Raw genomic sequence first — 25,666 nt, 5'->3', positions numbered from 1 at the left:
ACGAGCCGGGGCTTGAACCCGCGACCTCCGAATTGAAAGTCACATGCTCTTACTACTAGGCCACCAGCGCTTTTTTTTTCATCTAACCTTATATAAAACAATTATTAGGAAACTACAAACTAACAAAGTCTCAGATATTTTAGACACGTTATTCTCTACTCAACTGTACTGCAATATTGCATTACGAAAGCCGAAACCTCAATTTTAATAGTAACAAACCGACGCAAAGGGATCCCCGTTGCTAAATGGAAACCTATTTTGCCGGTAAACAGGTAGAAAAGTCCTATGTATATATGAATGGAAATGACGCTTAAGACCTTTTAGGGGACTGATTTTGCTCATCACTAGTGTTGTACAATCAACTGTAATAAATAATATTTTTTTTAATGGAGAGCATGAAAATATATGACATGACTCTAAAATACAAACAAGTTGTGTAAAAGCGGGATTCCATCAGTGTGAGAGTTAGTTTAAGCTAACTTTACACCGATTTGGATAGAACAAAGTGTGGTAGTGTCATTATAAACAGTAAGTAGACAGTTTGACAACAGGTAACTTAACGCGTGACAAAGACCACAGGGATATCCTATCCATCCATCTGCTAATACGGGCCAAGCGATAGTTATTCTGTCTGTCTGTTTGTAACCTCTTCACGCTTAGATCGCTGAACCGATTTGGTTGACAATTGGTGTGGAGATAATTTAAGGATGAACATAGGATAGTTTTTATCAATCATCATCATCATACTCCGACGCAGACTACGTCGAGGGCAGGCACTAATATTACATGTCTTCACACAAGGCAACCGGTATAAAAGTTCGCCGAACGGTTCGCGATTGGAACTTCAAGGTTGTTTGCTCTCTGCTCGTCTTGCTGACAGAATACAGAGCGAGCACAAAGATATTAAGCCAAACAAGAGGTATGTCTCTTCAGTTCCACCTCTGCAGTTCGATGATGTATGGTTCCAGGGGCCTAGGTTCTTGCGTGAACGTGAAAGTGAGTGGTTCAAGGATCTCAAGGGTTCTAAGTGCCGTTCGGCTAACTTTTATACCGGTGAAAACCGGTATTACCAAAACCAGTAACACTGCATCACTAGATTTCCCTCATTACGCAGCGGGTTCCATTGATAGGTTATTATTACGAAATTTAATTAAAAGCGAGCTTGCATGCATTTAATTAATTAGATGCACTTTCTGTGAATACTGGTTTCTTGGTAAGGAAAATTTTAACATGCAGATATTTACATTTAGCTTCATGAATTAAATAGAGGGTGTGTGTTGATGTACTGTGTTTTACAAGGGTTATTTTATTATCTATCTAATACCTTTAAACGAGCAATTCTTGTTTATTTATATATTTATTTATTTATATATATATATATATATTTCGGGGATCTCGGAAACGGCTCTAACGATTTCGATTAAATTTACTATATGGGGGTTTTCGGGGGCGAGAAATCGATTTAGCTAGGTCTTATCTCTGGGAAAACGCGCATTTTCGAGTTTTTATATGTTTTCACGGTCACCCAGATATTTTTATATTATATTAGAGCTTAAAAACTTTTTAAATCACTTGTAAAAGGTTTAAAGAGCTTGTAAAATGAGAACTTTAATGCATAGACTAGGAATCCTCTAGACGAAGTTTAGAACAATTATTTCATGAAACCGATGCTGCCAAAAATACTGGGGTGCGGGGGACGAGGTGAGCGAATCCGTTCAAAGACACGGACCAATCACGGGACGGGATTCTGACATTTGACTCGAAGATGGAGTAAAACTACCGTATATTTGTGGCAGAGGGGGTCGCGTTACTATGCTCAGTCTAGAGGATGTCTTGTCTGTGCTTTAATGAGTTTGAATTTGGTTTGAATAAAAAGTCATACCCACGGACCTAGAGAATAAAAATTTAAAACATTATAACTTCATGGTCATACCTATATTTCCAATGGGCAAAAAGTAATCTCTAGAAATAACGTGTCTTTGTCTCTTTACTGTCAACATTTCTGTCAAACTCAAGTAGGCTAAGACAAAAAAAACATATTATAATAAAACATTAACCAAAAGTAGGTAATTTGTATTCTAACGGTATATGAGCTTGAGGGTCCAAAGGAATAAGATTCTCGAACAAGATTATCGGACCTTTGATCGGGATGACCTCCGTTTTTCAAGTGACCCTAGATCGCTGATAATTTTAAGGGAATGAGCGGAAAAGAGGTAATTTTACATATATTTATCCCGAGTCAAAATATATAAAACATTCGTATATACCACAGACCTACTCGTATATTGAAATTAGTCTAAACTAAACCATTGAAAGTAGGGTATAGTTGTAGTTTGTGGTCAATATTGTATATACTAGTGAGCCGCCCCGGCTTCGCACGGGTTACACAAAACCTTTTAGCAAATTATACACCTAAACCTTCCTCAAAAATCACTCTATTCATAGGTGAAAACCGCATGAACGTCCGTTCTGTAGTTTTTGAGTTTATCGCGAACATACATACAAACAGACAGACGCCATGGGGATTTTGTTTTATAAGGTGTAGTGATACTTATATATATTATGTATATAACTTAACGTATAGGGTCATGGCGCTAGTTTCCGTCCATGCACTAGTTTTCCTCCACTTGACGGATTTGCTAATAATATATTTCATTTTTGATTTGCTTCTTGCGAAATATAATTTTTAGGGTTCCGTACCCAAAGGGTAAAAACGGGACCCTATTACTAAGACTCCGCTGTCCGTCCGTCCGTCTGTCACCAGGCTGTATCTCACGAACCGTGATAGCTAGACAGTTGAAATTTTCACAGATGATGTATTTCTGTTGCCGCTATAACAACAAATACTAAAAACAGAATAAAATAAACATTTAAGTGGGGCTCCCATACAACAAACGTGATTTTTGACCGAAGTTAAGCAACGTCGGGCGGGGTCAGTACTTGGATGGGTGACCGTTTATTTGCTTGTTTTGCTCTATTTTTTGTTGATGGTGCGGAACCCACCGTGCGCGAGTCCGACTCGCACTTGGCCGGTTTTTTTTTTAATGTAGATAAAGATATTGTTTAGACTTTAAGGATTGCAATAAGTCCAAATTTGTGCAGCAATGTTGGTTTATATTCAAGTTTCGTTGACAACAGGTGAAGGCTAGCTCCTGACATATTATGTAACCTGTATTTTGGAAAAAAACACTATATCATATCAAACTTTTTATTTTATTTATTTAACAAAATACAAAGTACAAAGTTTCGCCAAACTGTAAAACACTTTGTTGGCGAACTAAATCTAGTTTATGAATATTTCAGCCACATCGTTTTGGCGATGTCACCCCTGGTTCGAGCCAAGACACTTCAGACGAGGTAACACTGTAGGGTATAAAATAAATATAATGCTTAAAATTTGTCTTAAGAACTTGATTTGTGGTCTAAAATAACAACCAATTGGGTCCCACATTAAACTGGGGGAACCTCGACGGCGTTGGCGAGATGAACTTGATGCCTTTGACAGGAACTGGTGGGAGACCCAAGACCCAACGCACTGTTTTGGTCGCAGTTCACCTAACACACTCCTCCTCGCTTCGCTCGTCGTCATACCTAACTAGGCTCTGCCAAATGACACTCTTTAGTGATTGTAAACAAATGAAATATAGCGGGAAATTATGCGAATGGTTAGAAATCCTGTTAGGGAAATAATCTATTGAAAAAAAATATATATATATATAGCATAGGAAAGTATGCGAATTGGTTAGAGATGCTATCGGGAAAGGAATCTATTGAGAAATTAAATTTGCGAATGGCAGAAATCACAACTAGGAAAAAACGATTTTCGGAAAATAGTAGCACCACTCTACTAACTAATCATTTTTTCAGACGCCAGCCAAGTCACTCGATTTTGAAAACGAAATACGCCAGTACCACGAACAGGAGGCGAGAGAAAACACGAGGAGAGACAGCCCACCCTCAATCTCTTTGTATCCTGGGACCAGACCTGTTGTGTATGATTATACCAGGGAGCGGCAGAACCCACATCCTGCTAAGTAATTCTTGTATATAAAATTGTATTTATTTGTAAGGTAATAGAGTCGAGTTCATTCGATCATCATAATTATCCATACTTTTATAACTAACACGGGATTTAATCGAGTAAGATTTACGTTTATTTATGGCTTGACGTTTCGAACGTGACGTTACGTTCGTGGTCACAGGCAGACTGGCGAGGAATTTTATCAACATCTTCTTGCTGCGCGGGTTTTGCGAACTACCCCGCACTTGATCTTGATTATTCACGATACAATTAAATAGATGTTGATATATATTGTGATTCGTAGAAGCGCTGGTGGCCTAGCGGTAAGAGCGTGCGACTTGCAATCCGGAGGTCGCGGGTTCGAACCCCGGCTCGTACCAATGAGTTTTTCGGAATTTATGTACGAAATATCATTTGATATTTACCAGTCGCTTTTCGGTGAAGGAAAACATCGTGAGGAAACCGGACTAATCCCAATACGGGCCTAGTTTACCCTCTGGGTTGGAAGGTCAGGTGGCAGTCGCTTTCGTAAAAACTAGTGCCCACGCCAATTACTGGGATTAGCTGCCAAGCGGACCCCAGGCTCCCATGAGCCGTGGCAAAAATGCCGGGACAACGCGAGGAAGATGATGATGATATATTGTGATTCGTCTCTTCCAGTCTCGTGGAGTCAACTGCCCACCTCGTGAAAGGCTGCATGGGCGCTGGCATGCTCGGCATGCATGAGGCCTTCATGCATGGAGGGATATGGACCTCATTTGCTTGCACTATTGTCATGGGGATACTAGTGACTTATATCATGTTAGTAAGTAACTGTTTTTGGAATTCACGGCGGGCCTATAAATCCCGGTCTTTTGAAAGGCTCGCGTGGGGATATCGATCCAACACGTAGAGGCCCTTTGGAGAGCTTTAATGTCATGTAGAACGCCCGCTGGAACCCGTTCACAGGTGCAATAGACACCCATGAACCGGTCTCATCTGGCATTGGGACTATTGTAGAAAATGTGAACAGTATACCGGTCTATGGATTAAAGTTTGGGTGGGCAATGAAACTGGGTTATTGCAAAGATGTAAGCAACTTCATTATTCCGCAGATGAGGCTTTTTCTTGCCATTCGTAGTCAATCATCATTGGTTATACTAGCTGAGTTATTATTTAAAAAGCTTTACTCAAAATCTTATTATTTTCTAATAAACAATAGTTTTGACTTGAAGCATTTTCACATTGTCCGGTCCGATATAAATAAACACTGATCGCGACTTTTACGACGTTTCTCATTCACAACGTCGGGACTTAGTCGCTTAAAATTAACTTTTATATTTACCTCCGACGTTTCGAGGACGGCGTTGTCCCCGTAGTCTCGGAGAAGACTGGCTAAAGTTGACATCAACATCTTCTAGGCGCGCGAGTTTCACGAACCACCCGCACTAAGTCTTGTTTATTAACTTGAACGTTTTTCGCACTAGGGATTTAAAACTTAATTTGAAGTCCCGTCGTTGTGGATAATAACGATATAGTCTCAGCATTTCCGTTTGTCAATAGATGCTGGTAAGGTCAGTACATACAATGTACGCCAGGATACGGGTCTCTCGTCTCTCATATCCGGATTTAGCGGAAGCTGCGGTGGCTACTGGCCCTTCTAAGGGACTTAGGAAGTTTGGTAAAGCTTTCAGGTAACAAATAGGATAAATACATTGAGAGCTTTAAATCGAGGGAACCAAATAGATGGTGATGCAAATAGACAACTATAAATGTTGTATGTATTTATATCCTTTATCTTTTTGGTACCTTGTTGTACATTTTGCTGCATTCGTCACCTTCTTTTTACTTTCTCCTCTCATCTACTCAAAGGTTAACTGGAAGAGATCCCTCATAGGGATAAGTTCGCCTTGTTATTGTTATTTTTAATATGTATTTTTGTACAATAAAGAGTTTACTACTACTACTACAACTTTCTATCGGAGAATAAACATATTAACGCCCACTTGCACCATCCCACTGACCCGGGGTTGAGCGGTTAAACCGTTAACCCAGTGTCAAATTGTACTGGTAACCATGGTAACTCCAGGTTTAACCGGTTAACCCCGGGTTAGTGGAATGGTGCAAGGTCCTACAAGCATAGAATGTGGATCGTGGCTGCGTAATGCGTAATGTTGTACCACTGATTGTACCTATTCATATTTTCAGATACACGGTGGATGTGTGCTTATTCATAGAAATGTGCGGAACGTGTTGCATTTTTGAGTTGATTATTGCACGAACTCTGAAACAGGTGAGAAGTTATTTTTCAGGGTTTTTCATTTAGCGTCAAACTATAAAATAACTTCATCTCGTATAACTTAATCATTTTACGCTACGCGAGGAGAAAATCTCACTTCCTGGCCAAGGCAAGACGTAAAACTTTAGACAAACCACGGGCGGTAATTCGTAAAGCGCCAGATCACACAAACACCCGCGATCTGGAGCATTCACGAATTCACCTCCCTAGGTATGTAATGTACAATATAAAACTACTAACAATGTTTTGAGGACAGCGTTGTCCCCGTGTTCTCGGAAAAGACTGGCTAAAGTTGACATCAACGTCTTCTAGCAGTACACGAGTTTTTCGAACTACCCACTTGGTCTTGTTAATCGTTTTGTGAATCCCCAGCAGGGCTCTATCAATCGACACCTCTAACATTAAACCGATAAAAATTATCTCCAGAATACTTGACTTACTTACTTACTTGACTGGCGCGATGACCCAAAATGAGTCTTGGCCTCCAACAGTGGCGTAGCTATAGGCGTGGGCGAAGTGGGCCCTCGCCCAGCACGGCCTTGCGCTCAAGAGGGGCCTCGCGAGAGGCCCCTTCGGGCACAGTGAAAGAAAAGGGCCTCGCAGATGCGATTTCGCCCACGGCTAGATTAGTTCACGCTACGCCACTGGCCTCCAACACAAGAGCACGGCACTTTGCTCGGTCCAGGCCCCGTAGACAACATTCCAAGCTGACGCTCCGTAGCGAACGAAACGCAACAGCAAGTCGATGCAATTCGATGGCGAAGCGATAGCGATTGTCACCTTGGCTACGCCGCCAGAGCGGTATCACGCCAGCTGAAAAATTGACAAGTTCCACTTTAAATTTCTACTTTTATCTAATTACAGGGTCTAGAAGGAGCCATCCCAGAAATGAAGAACCAGAATTTTAGCATCCGCATATACATCTTGATAATAACGGTTCCCCTCATAGTGCTGTGTATGATCAGGAGTTTGAAGTACTTGGCTCCGGTAGCACTGGCTGCAAGCTTGTTTGTCAGTAGGTATATAACATAGAAGGTAGCATCCTATAGAAGTGGTCTACGCGTGCCTCCGTGAGGGACAAAACATATAAATTCGACTAATCATAGCGTCGCATTGCGACGCATTGCGACGCATTGCGACGCTATGATTGGTCGAATTTATTTGTTATGGTGGGCAGCAAATGAATTCGACCAATCACGGTGGTCAATTTACGGTGGGGAATAAAACAAGATGTGAGACTGTGACAAGGATAAACAATAATAGCGCTTTCGCTTTTACTCCTACTGAAAGATACATAAGACTATCCCGTTCTGTCAGTTATCCCCACCACTCATGCCCAATCCAGTTATACTAGATTCATGGTATATAAGGACTCTCAATCTTATGGAACACCATTCCCATTTTAATTTACATCCATTTTATTAAGGCGCACAGTAAATTGACCTTTTTGAAAACCCAAGTACCTAATATTCATTATATTTTCTTTATTAAATTATGCCATTCGTTTTTCACTTTGAAACAGTTGCAGGTAGGGAACAAAATTAAATGTGATATACTTGGTCAAGCAAATCTTGTCCGTAGGAAAAGGCAGCGGTATTGAAAAATCGCGGGTCAGCAACACTACGTTTGAATTGTTCGGAAATCGCGTGTCATTTATATCCTATCAGTGGAAATGTTTTGTTTACATTTCATCGTTGTTCGATGTACATTGCTGCGTTTTGTTCATTTCCTAGGGATGCCATATGCCATACTTTATTAGTTTGCTTTACATTGCTACTAACATAGGCTTGACAGACTTTAATTGCGACTCTTGAACTGGATTTTTTACTTTCCTTCTTGCTTGATCGCCGCTTGCTACGTCATGGTAAGGCCCGACCATATACGTTGCCACCGCTTGGTCGGTCCAATTAGCGTCAGGTGGACTTTAGATATGATTTTATTCCTTTCCATATCAGTATCCAACCTTTTCCCAGCTTTCATCGCCTGTGCAACAACAATCTATAGCCTAGCCTCCATCGATGAACTCAAGAAGAGACCAGCCTGGAAGGACTACCACGGGTTCTTCCGTTTCCTCGGCACCTGCATATACAGCGTGCAGGGGGTCACCATAACACTACCACTGGAGAATAACATGAGGAGTCCGCACCACTTCGCTACTGTGTCGCAGTTTGGTGAGTAACACATTCCAGAAAAGTGTCGGGTACGTAACGCTATTTTTAACACTTCTGATAAAGCTATGAAGCCGGTATTTGGCATGATACCGTTTGGTAACTTTAAATTTAACGGTACCTACATAATAGAGATTTCTGCACGTTATTACGGTAACAAATAGGTTGGTAACAAATAGGTCTACATGATCGGGGATGTGGCGCATACGTCAGCACGTATGCGCCACATCCCCGATCATGTAGACCTATTTGTAGAATGCCCCAGGGGAAGCCAAAATGGCAAAAACTGTTTACTTCGCAATGTCCTACAGATGTGCGGATGCGAAAAGTTTTCCAAAATGTAAAAACTTTTCGCAGCTAAAAAAAAATATTCAAAAAAGTACCTAAGTTTCCTTTTTGAAAATGGTAAATTATTTTCCATACAAAAATGATCGATTAATGATTGCCAAATTGAGTGAATTTGGAGCTTTCAAAAACGACCTTGCATAACATATAATAAAATAAAGTTATGCCTTCCAGGAATGTCTCTGGTGGTGTTGATGGTTGCTGCCATTGGCTTGCTCGGCTACTGGGGATACGGTGAACAATGTGAAACTCCCATCACCATACATCTACCGCTTTTTGTGTAAGACTCCAATCTTCTTTAGCCAACATTTTACAACCTTACTAGGTAACAAATTGCATTATTTAATTAAATATTTTTATTTCTGTTTTTTAAGTAGTCACACAGATATCATATATTATATATTATGCCGCGATCAGAAAGGGATTAGAAAAAACAGATTTCCATACACTTACGTCAAAATCAATATGGATTGACAGCTATCTCAATCCCTTTCTAATCGCGATTCAGTAATACTAAAGAAAACGTGTCATGACCTCCGGTGACCTAGTGCTCAGGGCATTTTAGCCACATAAACAGAAGATGCTGGTTCGCTTCCGGCCTCAGCCACCGAAGGGCTTGTTCACTTTTTAACAAGCTTTTATTAGGTCGACCTGTATGTAACTATGTAATGGAATCTTGCAAGTTAAATTTGATCCACTTCCCGGTTTCAGATTGAGCTGAAATTTTGCATACACATGTAAGTCGGGTGACAATGCAATATTATGATACCATCGAGCTGATCTGATGATGGAGACAGGAGGTGGCCATAGGGACTCTGTGATGAAACAACGCAACCTAATTGTGTTAGGGGTTTTTAGAATTGTCTCGATGAGTATTAGTAGTCTGTCGTAAGAAAAGTACAGTCAGCGATAAAAGCTTGTACCAAAAATGAAATTTTTGCCAAAAACTTATTCATTAGTAGGTATGTGACATCTATTTCAGCAAAGAAAATCTTATTTCAAATCTTGACAAGCTCGACACACACAAATGTATGCTCATATGTTACGCCCACAAGTATAATTTGACTCAGAAATACTCCGACTTTGCAATAGATGGCACTAAAAATGCCTAGCTTCGTGCTGCTCAGTAACACCATCTAGTTTATTAACGAGTAACTAAAGGTACCGGTGACGATAATAGTTTTTAAGTGAGATTAAAACCTGACTATAAAGAATATGCGCCCTATGTCTTCTTAATTCTCTTTGATTTAAGTTTACAAAAATCTTAACTTTAAAGCACACACAGGTTTTCGTAGCCCTTGTCATGAAATCTTAGTGTGATCGGACTCTAAGATAACTTGTTTTCAGGTCAACAGTGGTGTTGCAGTTTATCCTAGCCATAATGATGTCGGCCATCTTTGCTTTGCATTGCTGGTTATCGTTTAGAATAATCTGGTATTACATTGGGAAAAGACACAGAAGGTATCGACATTTAATTTTTAGTACCTTTATCTTGTACCTACATAACAGTGAGATGCGAAATTGTGAATGAATTAATTGATAAAGTCGCCATGCACTTTTGCGGCTGATGGTACATACATGGGTACATACATGTACCTACTGGTAGTTTTCGTTTAATTTACACTAAGGTCAATGTGGCGAAGACCGGCTATTAAAATTGTTGTTTGGGAAGACAGTCAGACAAAAGCTAAAACACAGTCAGAAAGGAAGAGCATCGCTTCTCCTTCTCTACCGACCTTCTATAAGGCCCACTTGCACCATCCCACAAACCCGGGGTTAAGCGATTAAACCGTTAACCAAGTGTCAAATTGTACTGGTAACCATGGTAACTCCAGGTTTAACCGGTTAACCCCAGGTTAGTGAATTGGTGCAAGTGGGCCTAAGTGGAGTGTTTGTACCTGCAAATACAAGAGTTAGAAGCGACAAAAGAGCTTGTAGACGGTCTTACCCGATAGATGGTTTTCTCCACATTTGACCTTACCTACAATATTAATCAATTTTACGGTATACCTGCCATATTTTTCAGTAAACGTGAAGTCTGGGAATGCTTCTACAAAGCCATAAATGTGATTCTGATTTCTTGTATATCGTTGGCGTGTCCTAATATTAATCTCATGATGAGCTTTGTAAGTCTATCTTACATTTTTTTTCACAATACATCACCTATTCGGAAAATGCCTTTTTTTCCTGCTAGGAGGGATTAAAGTGGCACTTTTCTGTTCTGCAATATTTTAATGCCAAATGATTGATGAGCAAAATTATTTCCATCACCTAGCACTCGAATCCCTCACTAAGTACGCTCAGACCAGCTATCATAGTCGCATTTTGTCACCTGTCATGCCATGCATCACTTTCGCACTTACATATTTGTTAGAACGTGACAGCCTTGGTGACATTGGTGACAAATGATAAAGAGCCGGCCACATTATCCCTACAGGATTCAATGTACAGTCAGCAGCAGAAGTAGGTAAGCGGGCGAGCTGTTGTTCAGTTATTTGTGAGCACCTTGGCCGCTCCGATATATCTGATGGCGACTGTACACCCACGCCGTAAATATATCATTTTGCTTCCTTGTGACACAAACTACTATTACATACCACAGGGTAAATAAAGTAATCTCTGTTCAGAATTTTGTTGTGTTCCTTTATTATCATATCTTTTTATCTTTAGCTTGGCGCAGTGATCTGCAGTTGGGTGTGTTTCATCTTCCCCGCAGTTATAGACAGTCTGGTCACATGGAGAGACTATCGAAGCGTGTCCTTTCTTAGTCCGCCAACGAGTCTAAAAATGACGTTGGTATCATTTATTTATTCTAAAATCTCCCGTAACCATTTAAATTGTGTGCCCGTAAGGGTTTTTTTTCTATGAACTAATTTAACTAGTTGAAAAATTGTCCCTAAGACTGGTAAATCCTTCCGAGGTGTCGGAAGCCGGTGTTGCTCGAAGGGTAAATCCGACGGCTTTAAAAGTGGCACTGCTGTCAGCCACGTTTATAAATAATTGGGAAATATTTCCTTTGTCTAATATTACCTCCTGTTCCCAGTTAGGTATCGCACTTGACGGTACGTAATCTATTTGCTTTAAGGTAAATGTGGTTAATTCCGTCATAGGGACTATTCCGTCCACGAGCGTATATTTCTTTGATTTTCAACCGTAGGAAAGAAAACCATCTGCTTTTGTTGAAATTAAAAGCAATTTTCGTTCGTTGTTCAAGAAAAACGCTAGTAGACGGAATAGGCCCTTTGACGGAATTAGCCACATTGACCTTAATATTGTTTTTATTTTTAGGTGGAGCTCATTTAGAAATATCTGCATCATCGTGATCGGTGGAGTTATATGCTTAGGAGCAATCGTCTCGTATATATTGTAAAACGAAAACACTTATGGATTAATACATTAATAAAAAAAAAATATGAGCTTTGTATTTATAATTTATAAGCAAATGGAATTGGTATAGCCTGGCAAATCAATTTGTCAGTGGACAAACGTGGCAAATTAGAAAACTGAAAGCGCCAAGGGTCGAACTCGCACATTATTTCTTGTGACAAATTAGTTGCCGAGACTTCATAATTCTAGTACCTAATTTTATTGTAGACACTATGAAATGACTGGCTAATCATAGACTCAAAGGTCATTGACCTCAAAGGCCTACCCTAAACAAGAGATACAAGGGAGTCAAGGGTTCTTTGTCCTAATACTGACCTAATTCGATAGACGTTAAGAACTATTTTGCCGTAAAGTTACGAACGCTTTTCTATTAGTTAACCTAGGGATGTGCAATAAATTAAACACGAACAATGAGAAATTATGAACTTCCTTTAAGAGTGAACTTGTGACCCTTGTGGGACGAAGTTCGTTGAATCATTGGTCTTTCTTAGGTATTGATAAGAATGTTTCCAAAATTTAAAACCTTGATGACTATGTTTTGCCCATAGCGAAATGACAGGTTGCCAACAAACTACATTGCGCCATTTGCGCCAGACGTCGTAAGCTTAAATAGCTTAATTATAGCCGGTCAAACAACTTTGTCAGTAAAAAAAGCCGCGAAATTCACATTTTCTATTGGACGGTAACCTGTCGCGGCTACATTTTTAAAATTTGCCGCTTTTTTCTACTGACGGAAATGGCTTGTCAGGGACCGGAACCGGGTTTTTGCAAAAACTATTTTTCGAATTATTTTATACTCGAAATGTAGGACTCAGTTGTGTTTTTAGGTTCCGACTTCGTATTATTAGATTGCCCAATTAGAAATGAAGTAATTAGCAAAGAACGAAAAAATACCGTTTCCGTTCCCATACAAAAAATACCGGTATCCGATCCCTGTGTCATACTATACTTTCCTTTCAGGGAGATTCCAGTATGACTGGGTAGAGCACTATGAAAAAGCGCCATCTATTGGTTACTGCCAGAACTAGTACGACGTCTGCCGCCCTCCATATAGTCGCTAATGTGCAGTATCCATATTATAAATATATTATGGCTTTTATTTATTCAGTAATAGTTAACAATCCATAACAATCAATGCTTTGATACGCATTCATTTTGATAACATTTATTATAAAAACTGCACCTTAGCAGACGATAAACAACGTATAAAACTTTGTCTTAAATAGCTGAGTGGCCTAGGTGCTGCCAACCAACTAGCTGAATGTCAAAATCACGAGTCCGTGAACGTCAGTCAAGTGATTAGATCGGATAAAAAAGTAAACAATACAATTTTTCTGCATTTTAGACTTAATAATGTTTAAATTTAGTGTCTGTGCTTAGAATTATATGTTTTCCAAAGTTTTGTAAAGAGAAAGTAGTGAAATTGATCGGCAAATAAAGTGTATCAGTGGTGAAAACATGACATAGATTTGGTTAAAGAATTTAGTAAAAATATCCACAAAAATAAGAAATGATCCACATAAATGATCTGCCGTTAGAATCTTTCCTTGAAATACTATCTAAAGTTGATGGATGCACGATTGGAATATGCCGAAGAGTGAGTAAAAATTGGAAAGAAATAATCGATGGCACAGACTTACTTTGGCAAGAATGTTGCAAAAAAGAATTCAAACATTCGTCTATTATTGCGAGAAGGAAGTCCGGAAAAGACACGAGCTGGTACCACATCTACAAGAACCTAAAAACATGGTCGAATATTTCGAAAATTGAGAATAAAACGAGGGAGTTTTATAATTTTTCTCTTCACGATAAATGTCACGCATTGGAGATTGATAATGGAATATTACCGTTAAAAGACGCGAGAGGAGTTGTTCTTTACGATATGAATACAATGAAAAACATACCTGTTGTAGTACCCGAGAAAAACTGCTTTAAAGTTGCGCATAATGATTGTGCTTCTGCCATTTTGATAAAATCTGGACTCTTAATACAAAGAACCGTTCCTAATCCAAACTTCATGTCTGAGGCGTTTTTTAAAGCTGATAACTTCGTTCTAGCCGAGAATGCTATGTACTTCTTTAATAACCGAGACATTTTCAAATGTGATTTAAGTCACGAAAATCTATCTTCAAAATTGATTCTACATTGCGACTATGATATTAAAGTTATACAGTACAACAACAATGTTTTATACATCTTTACTGATTGTGGAAATATAGTAACCATTGTAAACGAACAGCAAGATTCTGTCAAACCAATCGCTGTACCTCCAGAATGGCTAAAGCAGGTTAAACATATAATGGCTATCAACGATAAAAACTATGTTTGTTATTCACGGATCTTATTCAAAATAGAAACAGATACATATAAGCATTTATACATAGAGTTTCCTCCGATAACTGCATTATTCTTTTACGGAGATATCGTTTTGATTGGGACAAGGAATAGTGAAATTTTGTTATACCGTCTGTCAAGTCAAAAGTATAAGGTTACACCAATTTTTGAGAGACTCGGAGCATTGCCGGATGGGAAGTATGCCGTACAACTGGATGTTTGCGAGAGGAAGTCTGGACCAGTCATAGTTGCTGCAACGTTTTTTGAGATATTCATATTTGAATATGACTTCTTTCCTAATGTAAGTATGTTATGTAACTTCAGGTTTGGTCAGGCGTGTCTCACTCCGCGATTTCGTCGCTTTGCTACAGGTAGCTAAAAGTACATCCGTTCGGCCCTAATTTTGGGGAAAGCCATAAGCCGCGCGTGGCGCTGTCGCCACCTAGCGGCCATATCTGTGCTGATCGTAACAGACGCGTTTTGTTAGAGAGTGAGTCTTCTGTACTTAGTCCTCTTCCTCGCGTTGTCCTGGCATTTTGCCACGGCTCATGGGAGCCTGGGGTCCGCTTGGCAACTAATCCCAGTAATTGGCGTGGGCACTAGTTTTACGAAAGCGACTGCCATCTGACCTTCCAACCCAGAGGGTAAACTAGGCCCGTATCGGGATTAGTCCGGTTTCCTCATGATGTTTTCCTTCACCGAAAAGCAACTGGTAAATATCAAATGATATTTCGTACATAAGTTCCGAAAAACTCATTGGTACGAGCCAGGGTTCGAACCCGCGACCTCCGGATTGCAAGTCGCACGCTCTTACCACTAGGCCACCAGCGCTTCTTCTGTACTTAGTACTATTATTTATTCTGTGGTTTGGTGTTGATTCAACATGTCACATTTGAATCTAAAAATAATAGAAATCCTATCTCTTTTCTATTATATTTTATCAGATAATAAGTATAGAGTTGTCTAATAAACAAATGTCGTTAAATTGAACAACCGTCTATTAGAATTGAATTCTTCTTGCTTTGACAATAAGGTTGATATTACGAATGCTCAACATCAATTACTACATGGGATGCTGGTGCACTGAGGGTAAGACCTTCCTCCGTGAGCTGTGTCGTCGCCTGTTTGAAAGGGGCCTTGACCCCCGCTCCAGGTATCTCCTGATGCAAAGGCTGTAACGCGGCAACGCAGCGAGCGTGATGGGCACCTTTGCGTCGGGGGCAGCCCGGGATGGGTTTTTGTAGTTATTTTTTACATATTTCGTTTGTATTTATATTTAAGATTCTACAATAAAGTATTACCTACTACATCTGAAATGATATCATTTCAGGACAATGTGGACTTGATGAAGAAGACCTTCACCTCGAACAAGCTGTGTATTTACAAGAGACTGCTCCGACTGAAGGACCGGCTGCAGTGCCAATCATTCATTTAAACCATACACAATGATTACTAAGATTCCTTTATCCTCGTTCCGCCCAACATACAAAATTATAGCCAAGGAAGTTTGATTCTTGTTGTATTTTCAATTGGGTTGAATTTCATTTCTTCAAAAATTTTACGAGACAAAAATGGTATGCTGCTTAATTTGTTTTTAATTAAGGTTGACATTCCATCGAAACGAAGTGTACATCCTAATGTACATTGGGCAGCACGAGGCTATTTCGTAATGATTTGTCAAAATTTATTAATGCACTTTTCTGTTTTTTTTACACCTGTTTTCCGTAATTTGCACCCTTGCAGCATCTGATCAGTCTGGGGGCCTAGCCAAGGTGACGATCATTACGGAATAGTCACGTGACTTTCGTAGCATCTGTTTTCGATGTGCGACTGTACGATGGTCATCTTGACTGAAACTCCCTGATCGGTGAGAATCAGTTAACAATATTTTAAATGAGATGTTATAATTATAGATATAAGAAAGTGCAGGAAATTGGTTTTGCAAATAATACTTGAAATTAACTGCCTAGATTTTGACCTAAAAGTATTATTAATTTATTATCATGTTATTGTTATTAGTAAATTATTTGGTTTGTTAATAACTTATTTAAATTAATATATTTGTTTCTCACTCCACTCTCTATTGTTAGAAGTGTGATTGTTTGAGTATTAAATTATGAGTTAGTTATAAGGACAAAATTTTAATTAAATGTTAGGTAACCAAGCTAACTTTTTTTTATCCATTTCCTTTATTATTTTACAATACGTAAAATAATATTTACAGTACATATGGTGCTACTTTCCCGAACTAGTGCGGGAAATAGCACTTTCCGTGCGTATGTCAAAAGTTTAAAGTGACATATGTACTGTAAAACGTTGTACGATACACGTGCGAATAGGTAATTCGCAACTCGTGTCGATTTAACACTCCCTTCGGTCGTGTTTCAATTTATCGCCACTCGTTGCGAATTTCCTACTTTTCGCACTTGTATCGTACTTAATGTACTAAAGCGTGACTGCATGGAAAATGAAACAACACTGGCAATAAATTAATATTTATTTAATTAACAGTTACTTTATATTATCTTACATAAACTATATCGAAATATTTAAAAAATATTACTTGGAAAGGCCACCTTAATATTATTATATATGGAAGTTAGATAAACTTGATATAAACATATTTTTCATTTATCTATTAGATGGAGGAAATTTTGAACTTCGTTTCAAATATTACTATTAAGAGAAAAGCACAAAAATATGTAGATAACCGGTCTAGTGTATGATGAACCAAAGAGTTAATAAAAGGATAGAAAAACCACTGAGTTTGACAGCCGAACTAGATGGCGCTATGTTTTAGTACATAGAAGGTAGGATCCTATAGAAATGGTATACGCGTGCCTCCGTGAGGGACAAAACATAGGCAATGCGACACTATGATTGGTCGAATTTATTTGTTTCCCACCATAATACATACTAAATTTACGGTGGGGAATAAAAAAAAATGAAACTGTGACAAGGACAAACAATAATAGTGCTTTCGCTGCTACTCCTACTGAAAGATACATAAGACTATCCCGTTCGGTCATTTCCCCCACCCCTCATGCCAGATCCAGTTAAAATACTAGATTCATGTTTTAGTAACACAATGTCATCTTTTGGCAACCAGAGTTACCTAGTGTCAAATTCACATGAATTTTTCTAAATTTTTATACCACTTCTATTATTTTTATAACTCTTTGGTATGAACCAAAACATCACCTTTTTTTTTTGGTAATTTATCCTTGTGCTTTGTTTCAAAATTAGCGACTAGATTTATAAACTTTGTGCATTAGATTGATTACATATTTCTCTATTTAGATATTTCTTTTTAAAAGTTAATTTTCTACGTAATTGACTTTGAACATTTTGATATATTGAAGCTAGTCGGGTAAAGAAATGCAGACAGACGAAATTTATTTACTCGTAAGTTCATTTTGGCGTCAATTTTGAGCAAAAGCTTAAATTGATATATTTAGTAGACGCATTCATTTTGCGTTTTCCATTTTTATACATTTATATATAATTTATACCTATTTTTAAAAATATGCCGTCCAAGATATGATTAAATTGCCAAATATTAAATTGTGAACCGGTTTTGAAAAGAATATCCGGTTTTTAGTTATTAGTACAAAGGCGGCAGATTTGTTTAAATCCTAGAGACTAAAATTACATAAACAATAATGCTCTATTTTTCATTACTCAATGCCACAGACAATATAGGAAAAAATGGTCCTTCGAGCCGGATACTTTAGTCCCTACGATCACAAAGTGTATTTACAATATTTTCATTTTACAATTCACTCGGTCGTCGCGAGGACTCCTTCAGTTTTGTGAAAATAATAATAATACATAAGAGAAAATTGTCTTCCGAGCCGGATAATTTAGTATCTAGGATTATAAAGAGTATTTGAATGATACATTCACTCGGTCATCTCGTTCTGTTTTGTGGTGTATTTTATACTGTAGATAAAATTTTAGTCTCTAGGACTGTGTGCTGTATTTTATTTTATCATTCAGGATCGAGTACCCATTTGAATGGATCATTCACTCGGTCATCTCGGTCTCATTCTATTTTGTAGATGGTGTTTTTAAACTGTAAATAAAATGGTCTTTCGAGCCGGATATTCTAGTCTCTAGGATAGTAAAGAGTATTTGAATGAATCATTCACTCGGTCTCATTCTATTTTGTGAAGGTGTATTTTTAAACTGTAAATAAAATGGTCCTTCGAGCCGGATATTTTAGTCTCTAGGATCGTGAAGAGTATTTGAATGGATCATTCACTCGGTCATCTCGGTCTCATTCTATTTTGTGAAGGTGTATTTTTAAACTGTAAATAAAATGGTCATTCGAGCCGGATATTTTAGTCTTTAGGATCGTAAAGAGTATTTGAATGAATCATTCACTCATCTCGGTCTCATACTATTTTGCGATGGTGTATTTTTAAACTGTAAATAAAATGGTCATTCGAGCCGGATATTTTAGTCTCTAGGATCGTGAAGAGTATTTGAATGAATCATTCACTCATCTCGGTCTCATTCTATTTTGCGATGGTGTATTTTTAAACTGTAAATGAAATGGGCCTTCGAGCCGGATATTTTAGTCGCTAGGATCGTGAAGAGTATTTGAACGGATCATTCACTCGGTCATCTCGGTCTCGTTCTGTTTCCTGAAGCAGTCTCCGACCGGGAAGAAGTCCCAGCAGCGCTGCGTGTACATGTTCCACACGTACGTCTCCTGACCTGCGGGGCAGATTGTATACAATAAAAAAAAACCGACCAAGTGCGAGTCGGACTCGCGCACGGAGGGTTCCGCACCATCAACAAAAAATAGAGCAAAACAAGCAAAAAAACGGTCACCCATCCAAGTACTGACCGCGCCCGACGTTGCTTAACTTCGGTCAAAAATCACGTTTGTTGTATGGGAGCCCCACTTGAATCTTTATTTTATTCTGTTTTTAGTATTTGTTGTTATAGCGGCAACAGAAATACATCATCTGTGAAAATTTCAACTGTCTAGCTATCACGGTTCGTGAGATACAGCCTGGTGACAGACGGACGGACGGACAGCGGAGTCTTAGTAATAGGGTCCCGTTTTTACCCTTTGGGTACGGAACCCTAAAAATTAAATCTATGTATTTATTTCGCTAAATAAAAGTACTTTACATACATATGTGTGCAAAATCTAGATTATGTGCGCGGTCACTAAACTCTCGTTTTGATGTTACCTGACTAATAATACATTGAGTAATTCGAAATATTAATATCTACTTTTCTTAATTTAACTAATGGCTTAGTTTTCGTTTTGGTAATTAGTTTTAGGAATATAATAAAAACTAGCGACCCGCCCCGGCTTCGCACGAGTTATCAAATTATACATAAACCTTCCTCTTGAATCACTCTAATATCTATTAGTTTGTGAGCTTGGAGGATATAATCAAACGGAGACGCCATGTCTGTAATTTTCTGTACAAAACAGTCTGCCGATTTTTGCGGGGGAGGGGAACGTCAAATGTATGCGTAACGTAAAAATAGCCATGTCAGATAAACGTCAGTCCATACATTGTGTATGACCGTTGGCCGCCTATTTTCGACAGAGGGGAAAGCCTGTTAATGGCTACTCCGTTTAGTTGTATCCTCCAAGTTTAATAGTTTTATTTCATACTCATAGTCAGGGGTCGGACAAAAAGTGCGGATGACGTAAAAATGACGTAATCTTGCATACAGGATGATGTTTGAGTTTGTATTTAAACTTCCGTGTGACATGTAGTAACAAAGTAGTATTAATGAAGTAACAAAATAATCGTAAATAAATCCATGGAATTAATAATACAGGTGGTAGGGTGATGTAGTGAATAAAATAAATTTCACGAAACTTGTTACCATAAGGTATAATTATTTGAAATTAGTTAGAACACTTAGAACAAGTCTGTGGGATCCTCAGATAAATAGGTTTAATAGTCAAAAGTGGGAACAGTAGGTAAGATTAGTAAAAATAAAAAAAGATCATTTGATGTTATTATACTTTTATAGCTAAATTTGAGCTAAATATAATCGTGAAGATACAATAGCTAAACAATAACGAAGTCAATTTATTGTTCATCTGATTGACACTTCAGTCAAAAACGTACTTACTCATTTCAAGTGGCGATATCGTTTAATAAAGAGGTTGATAAATGATAAGTGATAATTGTTTATGAAAATCAAAAATACTATTTGAAATCATCCTATAAGTGGTTTGACGTCATCTGCACTTTTTGTCCGACCCCTGCTCATAGTATAGTTACTCAACTATTGCGGTAACCGAAGACAATTTTGATTGTATACGTATACGTTCGCGCGCCGTCTAAATAAGCCCTACAGGGGGCCGATTTTTGAGTTTCGACCGCTCGATTTCGTGTATTTCGTTCAATAATATCTCCACTACTAGGCATTAAAATTCTATTATTGGAATTGAAAATGAGTGGTCTATACCACTAGATTCCCAATTTATATCGCTCGCGTTTTAAAAATATGCATTTCGCCGTTTTCCACCGATTTTCGAGTGACGAAATCGAGCGCTCGTAATTCAAAAATCGCCCCCCAGGTGCGCCATTGTTTGCGGTGCTGTATCAGCTGTATGTAGGGTTGCCAGATGGTCGGGATTCGGCGGGATTCTCCCGATTTTTAGCATGTGTCCCGATTCCCGCCAAAGTGAAAATTGTCCCGAAAAACAGCATCACGTTATAAAACAATAATTTCAAGTTCTGAACTGTCGTCGAGCGAGCCAGCGACCCGCGTAGATTGGGCAGAGCAGCTGAGGTAGTGCTAATAATGTATAATATCGTTGTTTTTAATACAATTAATTTAATTTGAATGGTTCATTTTCCCGACTTAAGGCCCAAAATCCCGAAAAATTGATATTTTTTCCCGATAATAGCGCCTTTCGATCTGGCAACCCTAGCTGTATTGTATGTATCGCACTGTTTATGTACTGACCTGTGTATTCGGTGTCTGGTTTGTTGATGAGATGCATCAGGAAGAACATGTAGTTGGCTAGATTGTGCTCCCGTTGCACGTGAGTGTCGAATCCGTGCGGTACCTGTAATACAATAAAACATTGTATAGTTCGTTTTTTTAGCATTAGAAAGAAGGTAAAGGTAATTTTATACAAACCTCACGTAAAATTTCTTATTAATTTTTTTTCTGTTTCGTTGGACCGTTTTTTCTTCTATTAGACAACACACCTACACAACTATCGATATCGACAAAATAATGTTTCTAACTCTAGCAAGATTGCGACAGTCTTTTGTTTTGCCGCGAAAATTCCGATGCATGCGAGTTTCATTACATTGCGTCATTTGATCGGTCGGCTGGATTGATGTAACCTCAATGGTCCGCAATGTAACTAAAATCGTATACAAGTTCGCGCACCGTCTAAATGAGCCCTAAGTCTAACCATAGGGAAAAAAATACATAGAGTGCTCACTCCATACATCAGTTCAGACTATTAATTTCAGTGTCTACATCTAGCATCGAGTAGCGGAACTATCAGTACTGCTACTTGACAATAGATGTAGCACCGACCGGAAAGTCTTATCTCAACAGCATAAGACTTTCCGGTCGGTGCTACATCTATTGTCAAGTAGCAGTACTGATAGTTCCGCTACTCGATGCTAGATGCTAATAGACTTTTTGGTACTTTTTGGAGTGAGCACTCTATGTATGTATGTGTTGTGTATGTGTATTAGTGTACCTAATTTAGCTTAGGATTACTCTAGAGCGCACCGCCAACAAACTGTCTCACAGTTTGGCGAAACATTAGATTAAGGTACTAAAATGCTGTATTTTTACGTAAAATTTTCAAAAAAAAAAAAAAAAAAATTCTCTATGGTCTAACTTACCAAATCTAGATAGTCCTTGCCCATGCCGCATATGAAGCAGTTGGACTCCATGTCTTCCTTCACCGACTCCAGCTGGTCACGGAGCTCACCGAAGGCGTCGATGATCAAACCTGAAACAAGTAGGATGTTCAGGTATCAACTAATCTTTCCGAGTGCCCCACTGGTTAAGACTTAACTTTAAAAGTCCGTACCCAAAGGGTAAAAACGGGACCCTATGGCGGGGTCAGTACTTGTGGGTGACCGTTTTTTTGTTTGTTTTGCTCTATTTTTCGTTGATGGTGCGGAACCCTCCATGCGCGAGTCCGACTCGCACTTGGCTGGTTTTTTTGTAAAACCCAAAATAGCCCAATATTTTTCATTATTTTATGCTCTTTACGTAGGACTGAATCATGTATTTAGGTTATAATTTCGTATTAGATTGTCCCATTAAAAATTAAATAATAAACCAAAGAACGTAATAATACCGGTATTTTTTGTATGAAGAAAAAACCGATTCCGAGCCTTGTTTAAAACAAGGAACATTCAACAATACACTGATATGCCAATACTGTTATTAAACTAATTTTGACGCGATTTTAAGTATAATTAGTTTTAACCGGGCGAAAATTGTATGTGCTAACAAGCTTCGGTCCGGTCACATTCCATTAAATATGTTTGCTCATCTGATGAGGAAAGCAGAGTCTCCCAACTGCGATATCTGCGACTCTGTCGAGGATGTACATCACTTCCTAACGGAATGTGTCCGGACTCGAGACAAGAGGACGCAACTATTTGAAGCTAGGGGTTATGCAGTAACTGAACCCCTGTCTAAAACTGCGAAATTCGTGTACAGTTTTTTTGATATCTACTAAAACTTATTATAATATAACTCTGTAATGTAGAGCAGGGATGTTGCGAATATCCGCATCCGCAACCGCGGAACTTCCGCATTATTTTCAACATCCGCATCCGCATAAAATCGATGCGGATTTAATGCGGATGCGGATGTGGAACAGGTCGGTACAGGAACGTCTTAGCATCGGCGTAAGTGCTAGACTGCTAGGTAATTTAGTCATTAACCAAAATAACCTATTAGAAATGAGCAGTCAAGCGTGAGTGGGACTTAATGTACGGAACCCTTAGAACGCGAGTCCGACTCGCACTTGGCCGGTTTTTTGAAATAAAAATTACTAAAATGTAATATTTGACGTTTTTTATGTACCTATCTTGACATCCGCATCCGCGGATGTGAGCCTTTATAAATCCGCATCCGCATCCGCATCCGCGGATGTCAAAAAATCGGCATCCGCAACATCCCTGATGTAGAGGCCCAACGGAGCCGACATGTCTCATTGATAAAGGCTTCTTTTAAATATGTAGACAAAAAAGTATTATTAGTTTCATATATTTATATCACTACACCCTTTAGAATTGCCTAACAAATGTTGTTTAAGTGGTGGAGATGCTGGGATCGTTTTGCCTGTTCTTCTATGTACAGGGTGGCCAACTTAGAGGTATACAACTTTTTTTTGCCGCCATTTTATTTTGGCGGTAAATATGACAGTTATTGCATGAAAATTAGTTTGTGTAGATACGGCAAATTTATTATGGAGCGTTTTACGACGGAACAACGTGTTTTAATCATTAAAAACAACAGAAATATCAAAAATACAGTTTCCCGGTCGATTAATTTCGAGAAACGGTGACATTGACTGGCCCCCAAGATCGCCTGATTTAACAGCTCCTGACTTTTTTCTGTGGGGCTATCTAAACGTGTCTATGCTAATAGGCCAACGAACCTTCAGCAATTAAAACCAAATATTCGAAACACTGTCGCAAAGATAACGCCAGAAATGTGTGAAAAAGTGATGAAAAACGCGATGAAAAAGGGTCCGCATCTGCCATGCTGCTAGAGGTGGACATTTGTCTGACATTATTTTCCATGTGTAATTGCTGACTGATATTATATTTAACAAGGAATACTTAATATTTTTTATGTTTTATAGAATAAAATTTCAAAAATAAGGTATCATCTTGGGTCGTCCCATTCGTTTTTCGTCAAGTTCTTAAATTAGTCCTATTCTGCTTTCGTCACTCATTCTACATTGAAAGCCACCGACGACTGTGACGAATGTAGAATGAGTGACGAAAGCAGAATAGGACTAATTTAAGAACTTGACGAAAAACGAATGGGACGACCCAAGATGATACCAAAAAAAAAGTGTATAAATAAAATAAAAAAAATAAAATAAATAAATATTGGGGGACATCTTACACAGATCAACCTAGCCCCAAACTAAGCAAAGCTTGTACTATGGGTGCTAGGCGAGGTGGGGTATACCTCTTATTTGGCCACCCTGTATTATCTTCTTCCGCTTACCCTGAATGATGGCGAGCAGGATGATGATGATGAAGAAGAAAAAGGACACGTCGAAGATGATGCGCCACACCTCGGAGTCGTCACCATCCGGGGGCTCCAGCTCGTCCCCGATGCCTCCGCCGGCTCGCACGCCCTTATAGATGTTGAATACGAAGCACTGCAAACACATACGTGTATAAATATAAGACAACAATATTGTTTTCACCTCAGCAGCTCGGACAATGGCACTTTGCTACTTAAAAACAGTGAGCAAAATCGCATTTTGCTCACTGAGTGAGACAAAATGGGCAAAATTCGATTTTGCTCACTGTTTTTAAGTAGCAAAGTACCCTTGTTCGAGATGCTGAGGTGAAAATTTAATTGTTGGTATATCCTAAGAAAACATGAGTGAATAGAGGTAAGTGATGAAGAAGGAATACATTTTTCGGGTTCTCTAATATGTTCTCACTGCTGAGGTGAAAAGTTTTGTGAACTATAGAATCTATCGCTTGCACGGGACTCAAAATAAGCACTCGAAGAAATATCAAACTTTGATCTCTTGTTGTACAAATAACTATTTCCATGCCCTATGTTTGTGTATGCAATATTGTTTGGTGGCCTTGCGTTAAGAGCGTGTGACTTTCAATCCGGAGGTCGCGGGTTCGAACCCCGGCTCGTATGTTGAGGAACTTATGAGAAATCATTTGATATTCACTAGTCGCTTTTCGGTGAACGAAAACATCGTGAGGAAACCGGACTAATCCCAATAAAGCCCAGTTTACCGTCTGGGTTGGAAGGTCAGATGCCAGTCGCTTTCGTAAAAACTAGTGCCCACGCCAATTACTGGGATTAGTTGCCAAGCGGACCCCAGGCTCCCATGAGCCGTGGCAAAAATGCCGGGACAAAGAGAACAGAGTGTGTAGTGTGTGTGTG

At 38.8% G+C, this 25,666-nt stretch overlaps 3 protein-coding genes across 3 annotated transcripts in view; 2 read left to right on the top strand and 1 right to left on the bottom strand.

Annotated features, from left to right (window-relative positions):
* Positions 1-921: 921 nt before the first annotated feature.
* Positions 922-12,201, top strand: LOC134658617 (proton-coupled amino acid transporter-like protein pathetic). Its single transcript, XM_063514269.1, has 13 exons — positions 922-996; positions 3,304-3,357; positions 3,868-4,034; positions 4,682-4,826; positions 5,564-5,694; positions 6,209-6,293; positions 7,164-7,314; positions 8,273-8,470; positions 8,987-9,092; positions 10,160-10,273; positions 10,839-10,938; positions 11,483-11,604; positions 12,101-12,201. The coding sequence occupies exons 1-13, from the start codon at positions 922-924 to the stop codon at positions 12,180-12,182; spliced, it is 1,530 nt and encodes a 509-aa protein (XP_063370339.1). The 3' UTR covers positions 12,183-12,201.
* Positions 12,202-13,476: 1,275 nt separating this feature from the next.
* LOC134658766 (uncharacterized) lies at positions 13,477-15,976 on the top strand. The gene is made up of 2 exons (XM_063514406.1): positions 13,477-14,834; positions 15,864-15,976. The coding sequence occupies exons 1-2, from the start codon at positions 13,710-13,712 to the stop codon at positions 15,966-15,968; spliced, it is 1,230 nt and encodes a 409-aa protein (XP_063370476.1). The 5' UTR covers positions 13,477-13,709; the 3' UTR covers positions 15,969-15,976.
* A 3,118-nt stretch (positions 15,977-19,094) lies between these two features.
* LOC134658853 (ryanodine receptor) overlaps positions 19,095-25,666 on the bottom strand; it is a 245,694-nt gene continuing 239,122 nt past the window's right edge. The window contains exons 111-114 of the mRNA XM_063514524.1: positions 24,755-24,911; positions 22,396-22,505; positions 21,491-21,593; positions 19,095-19,255 (exon numbers count right to left, since the gene is read on the bottom strand). Coding sequence (XP_063370594.1) covers positions 19,152-19,255; positions 21,491-21,593; positions 22,396-22,505; positions 24,755-24,911 — 474 coding nt within the window. The 3' untranslated portion in view covers positions 19,095-19,151. The remainder of the gene's footprint in view (positions 19,256-21,490; positions 21,594-22,395; positions 22,506-24,754; positions 24,912-25,666) is intronic.

The sequence above is a fragment of the Cydia amplana genome, chromosome 23, assembly GCF_948474715.1.
Source record: "Cydia amplana chromosome 23, ilCydAmpl1.1, whole genome shotgun sequence".
Taxonomy (NCBI): Eukaryota; Metazoa; Arthropoda; class Insecta; order Lepidoptera; family Tortricidae; genus Cydia; species Cydia amplana.
The sequence above is the reverse complement of the archived record's forward strand: the minus strand, read 5'-3'. Positions and strand labels throughout refer to the sequence as shown.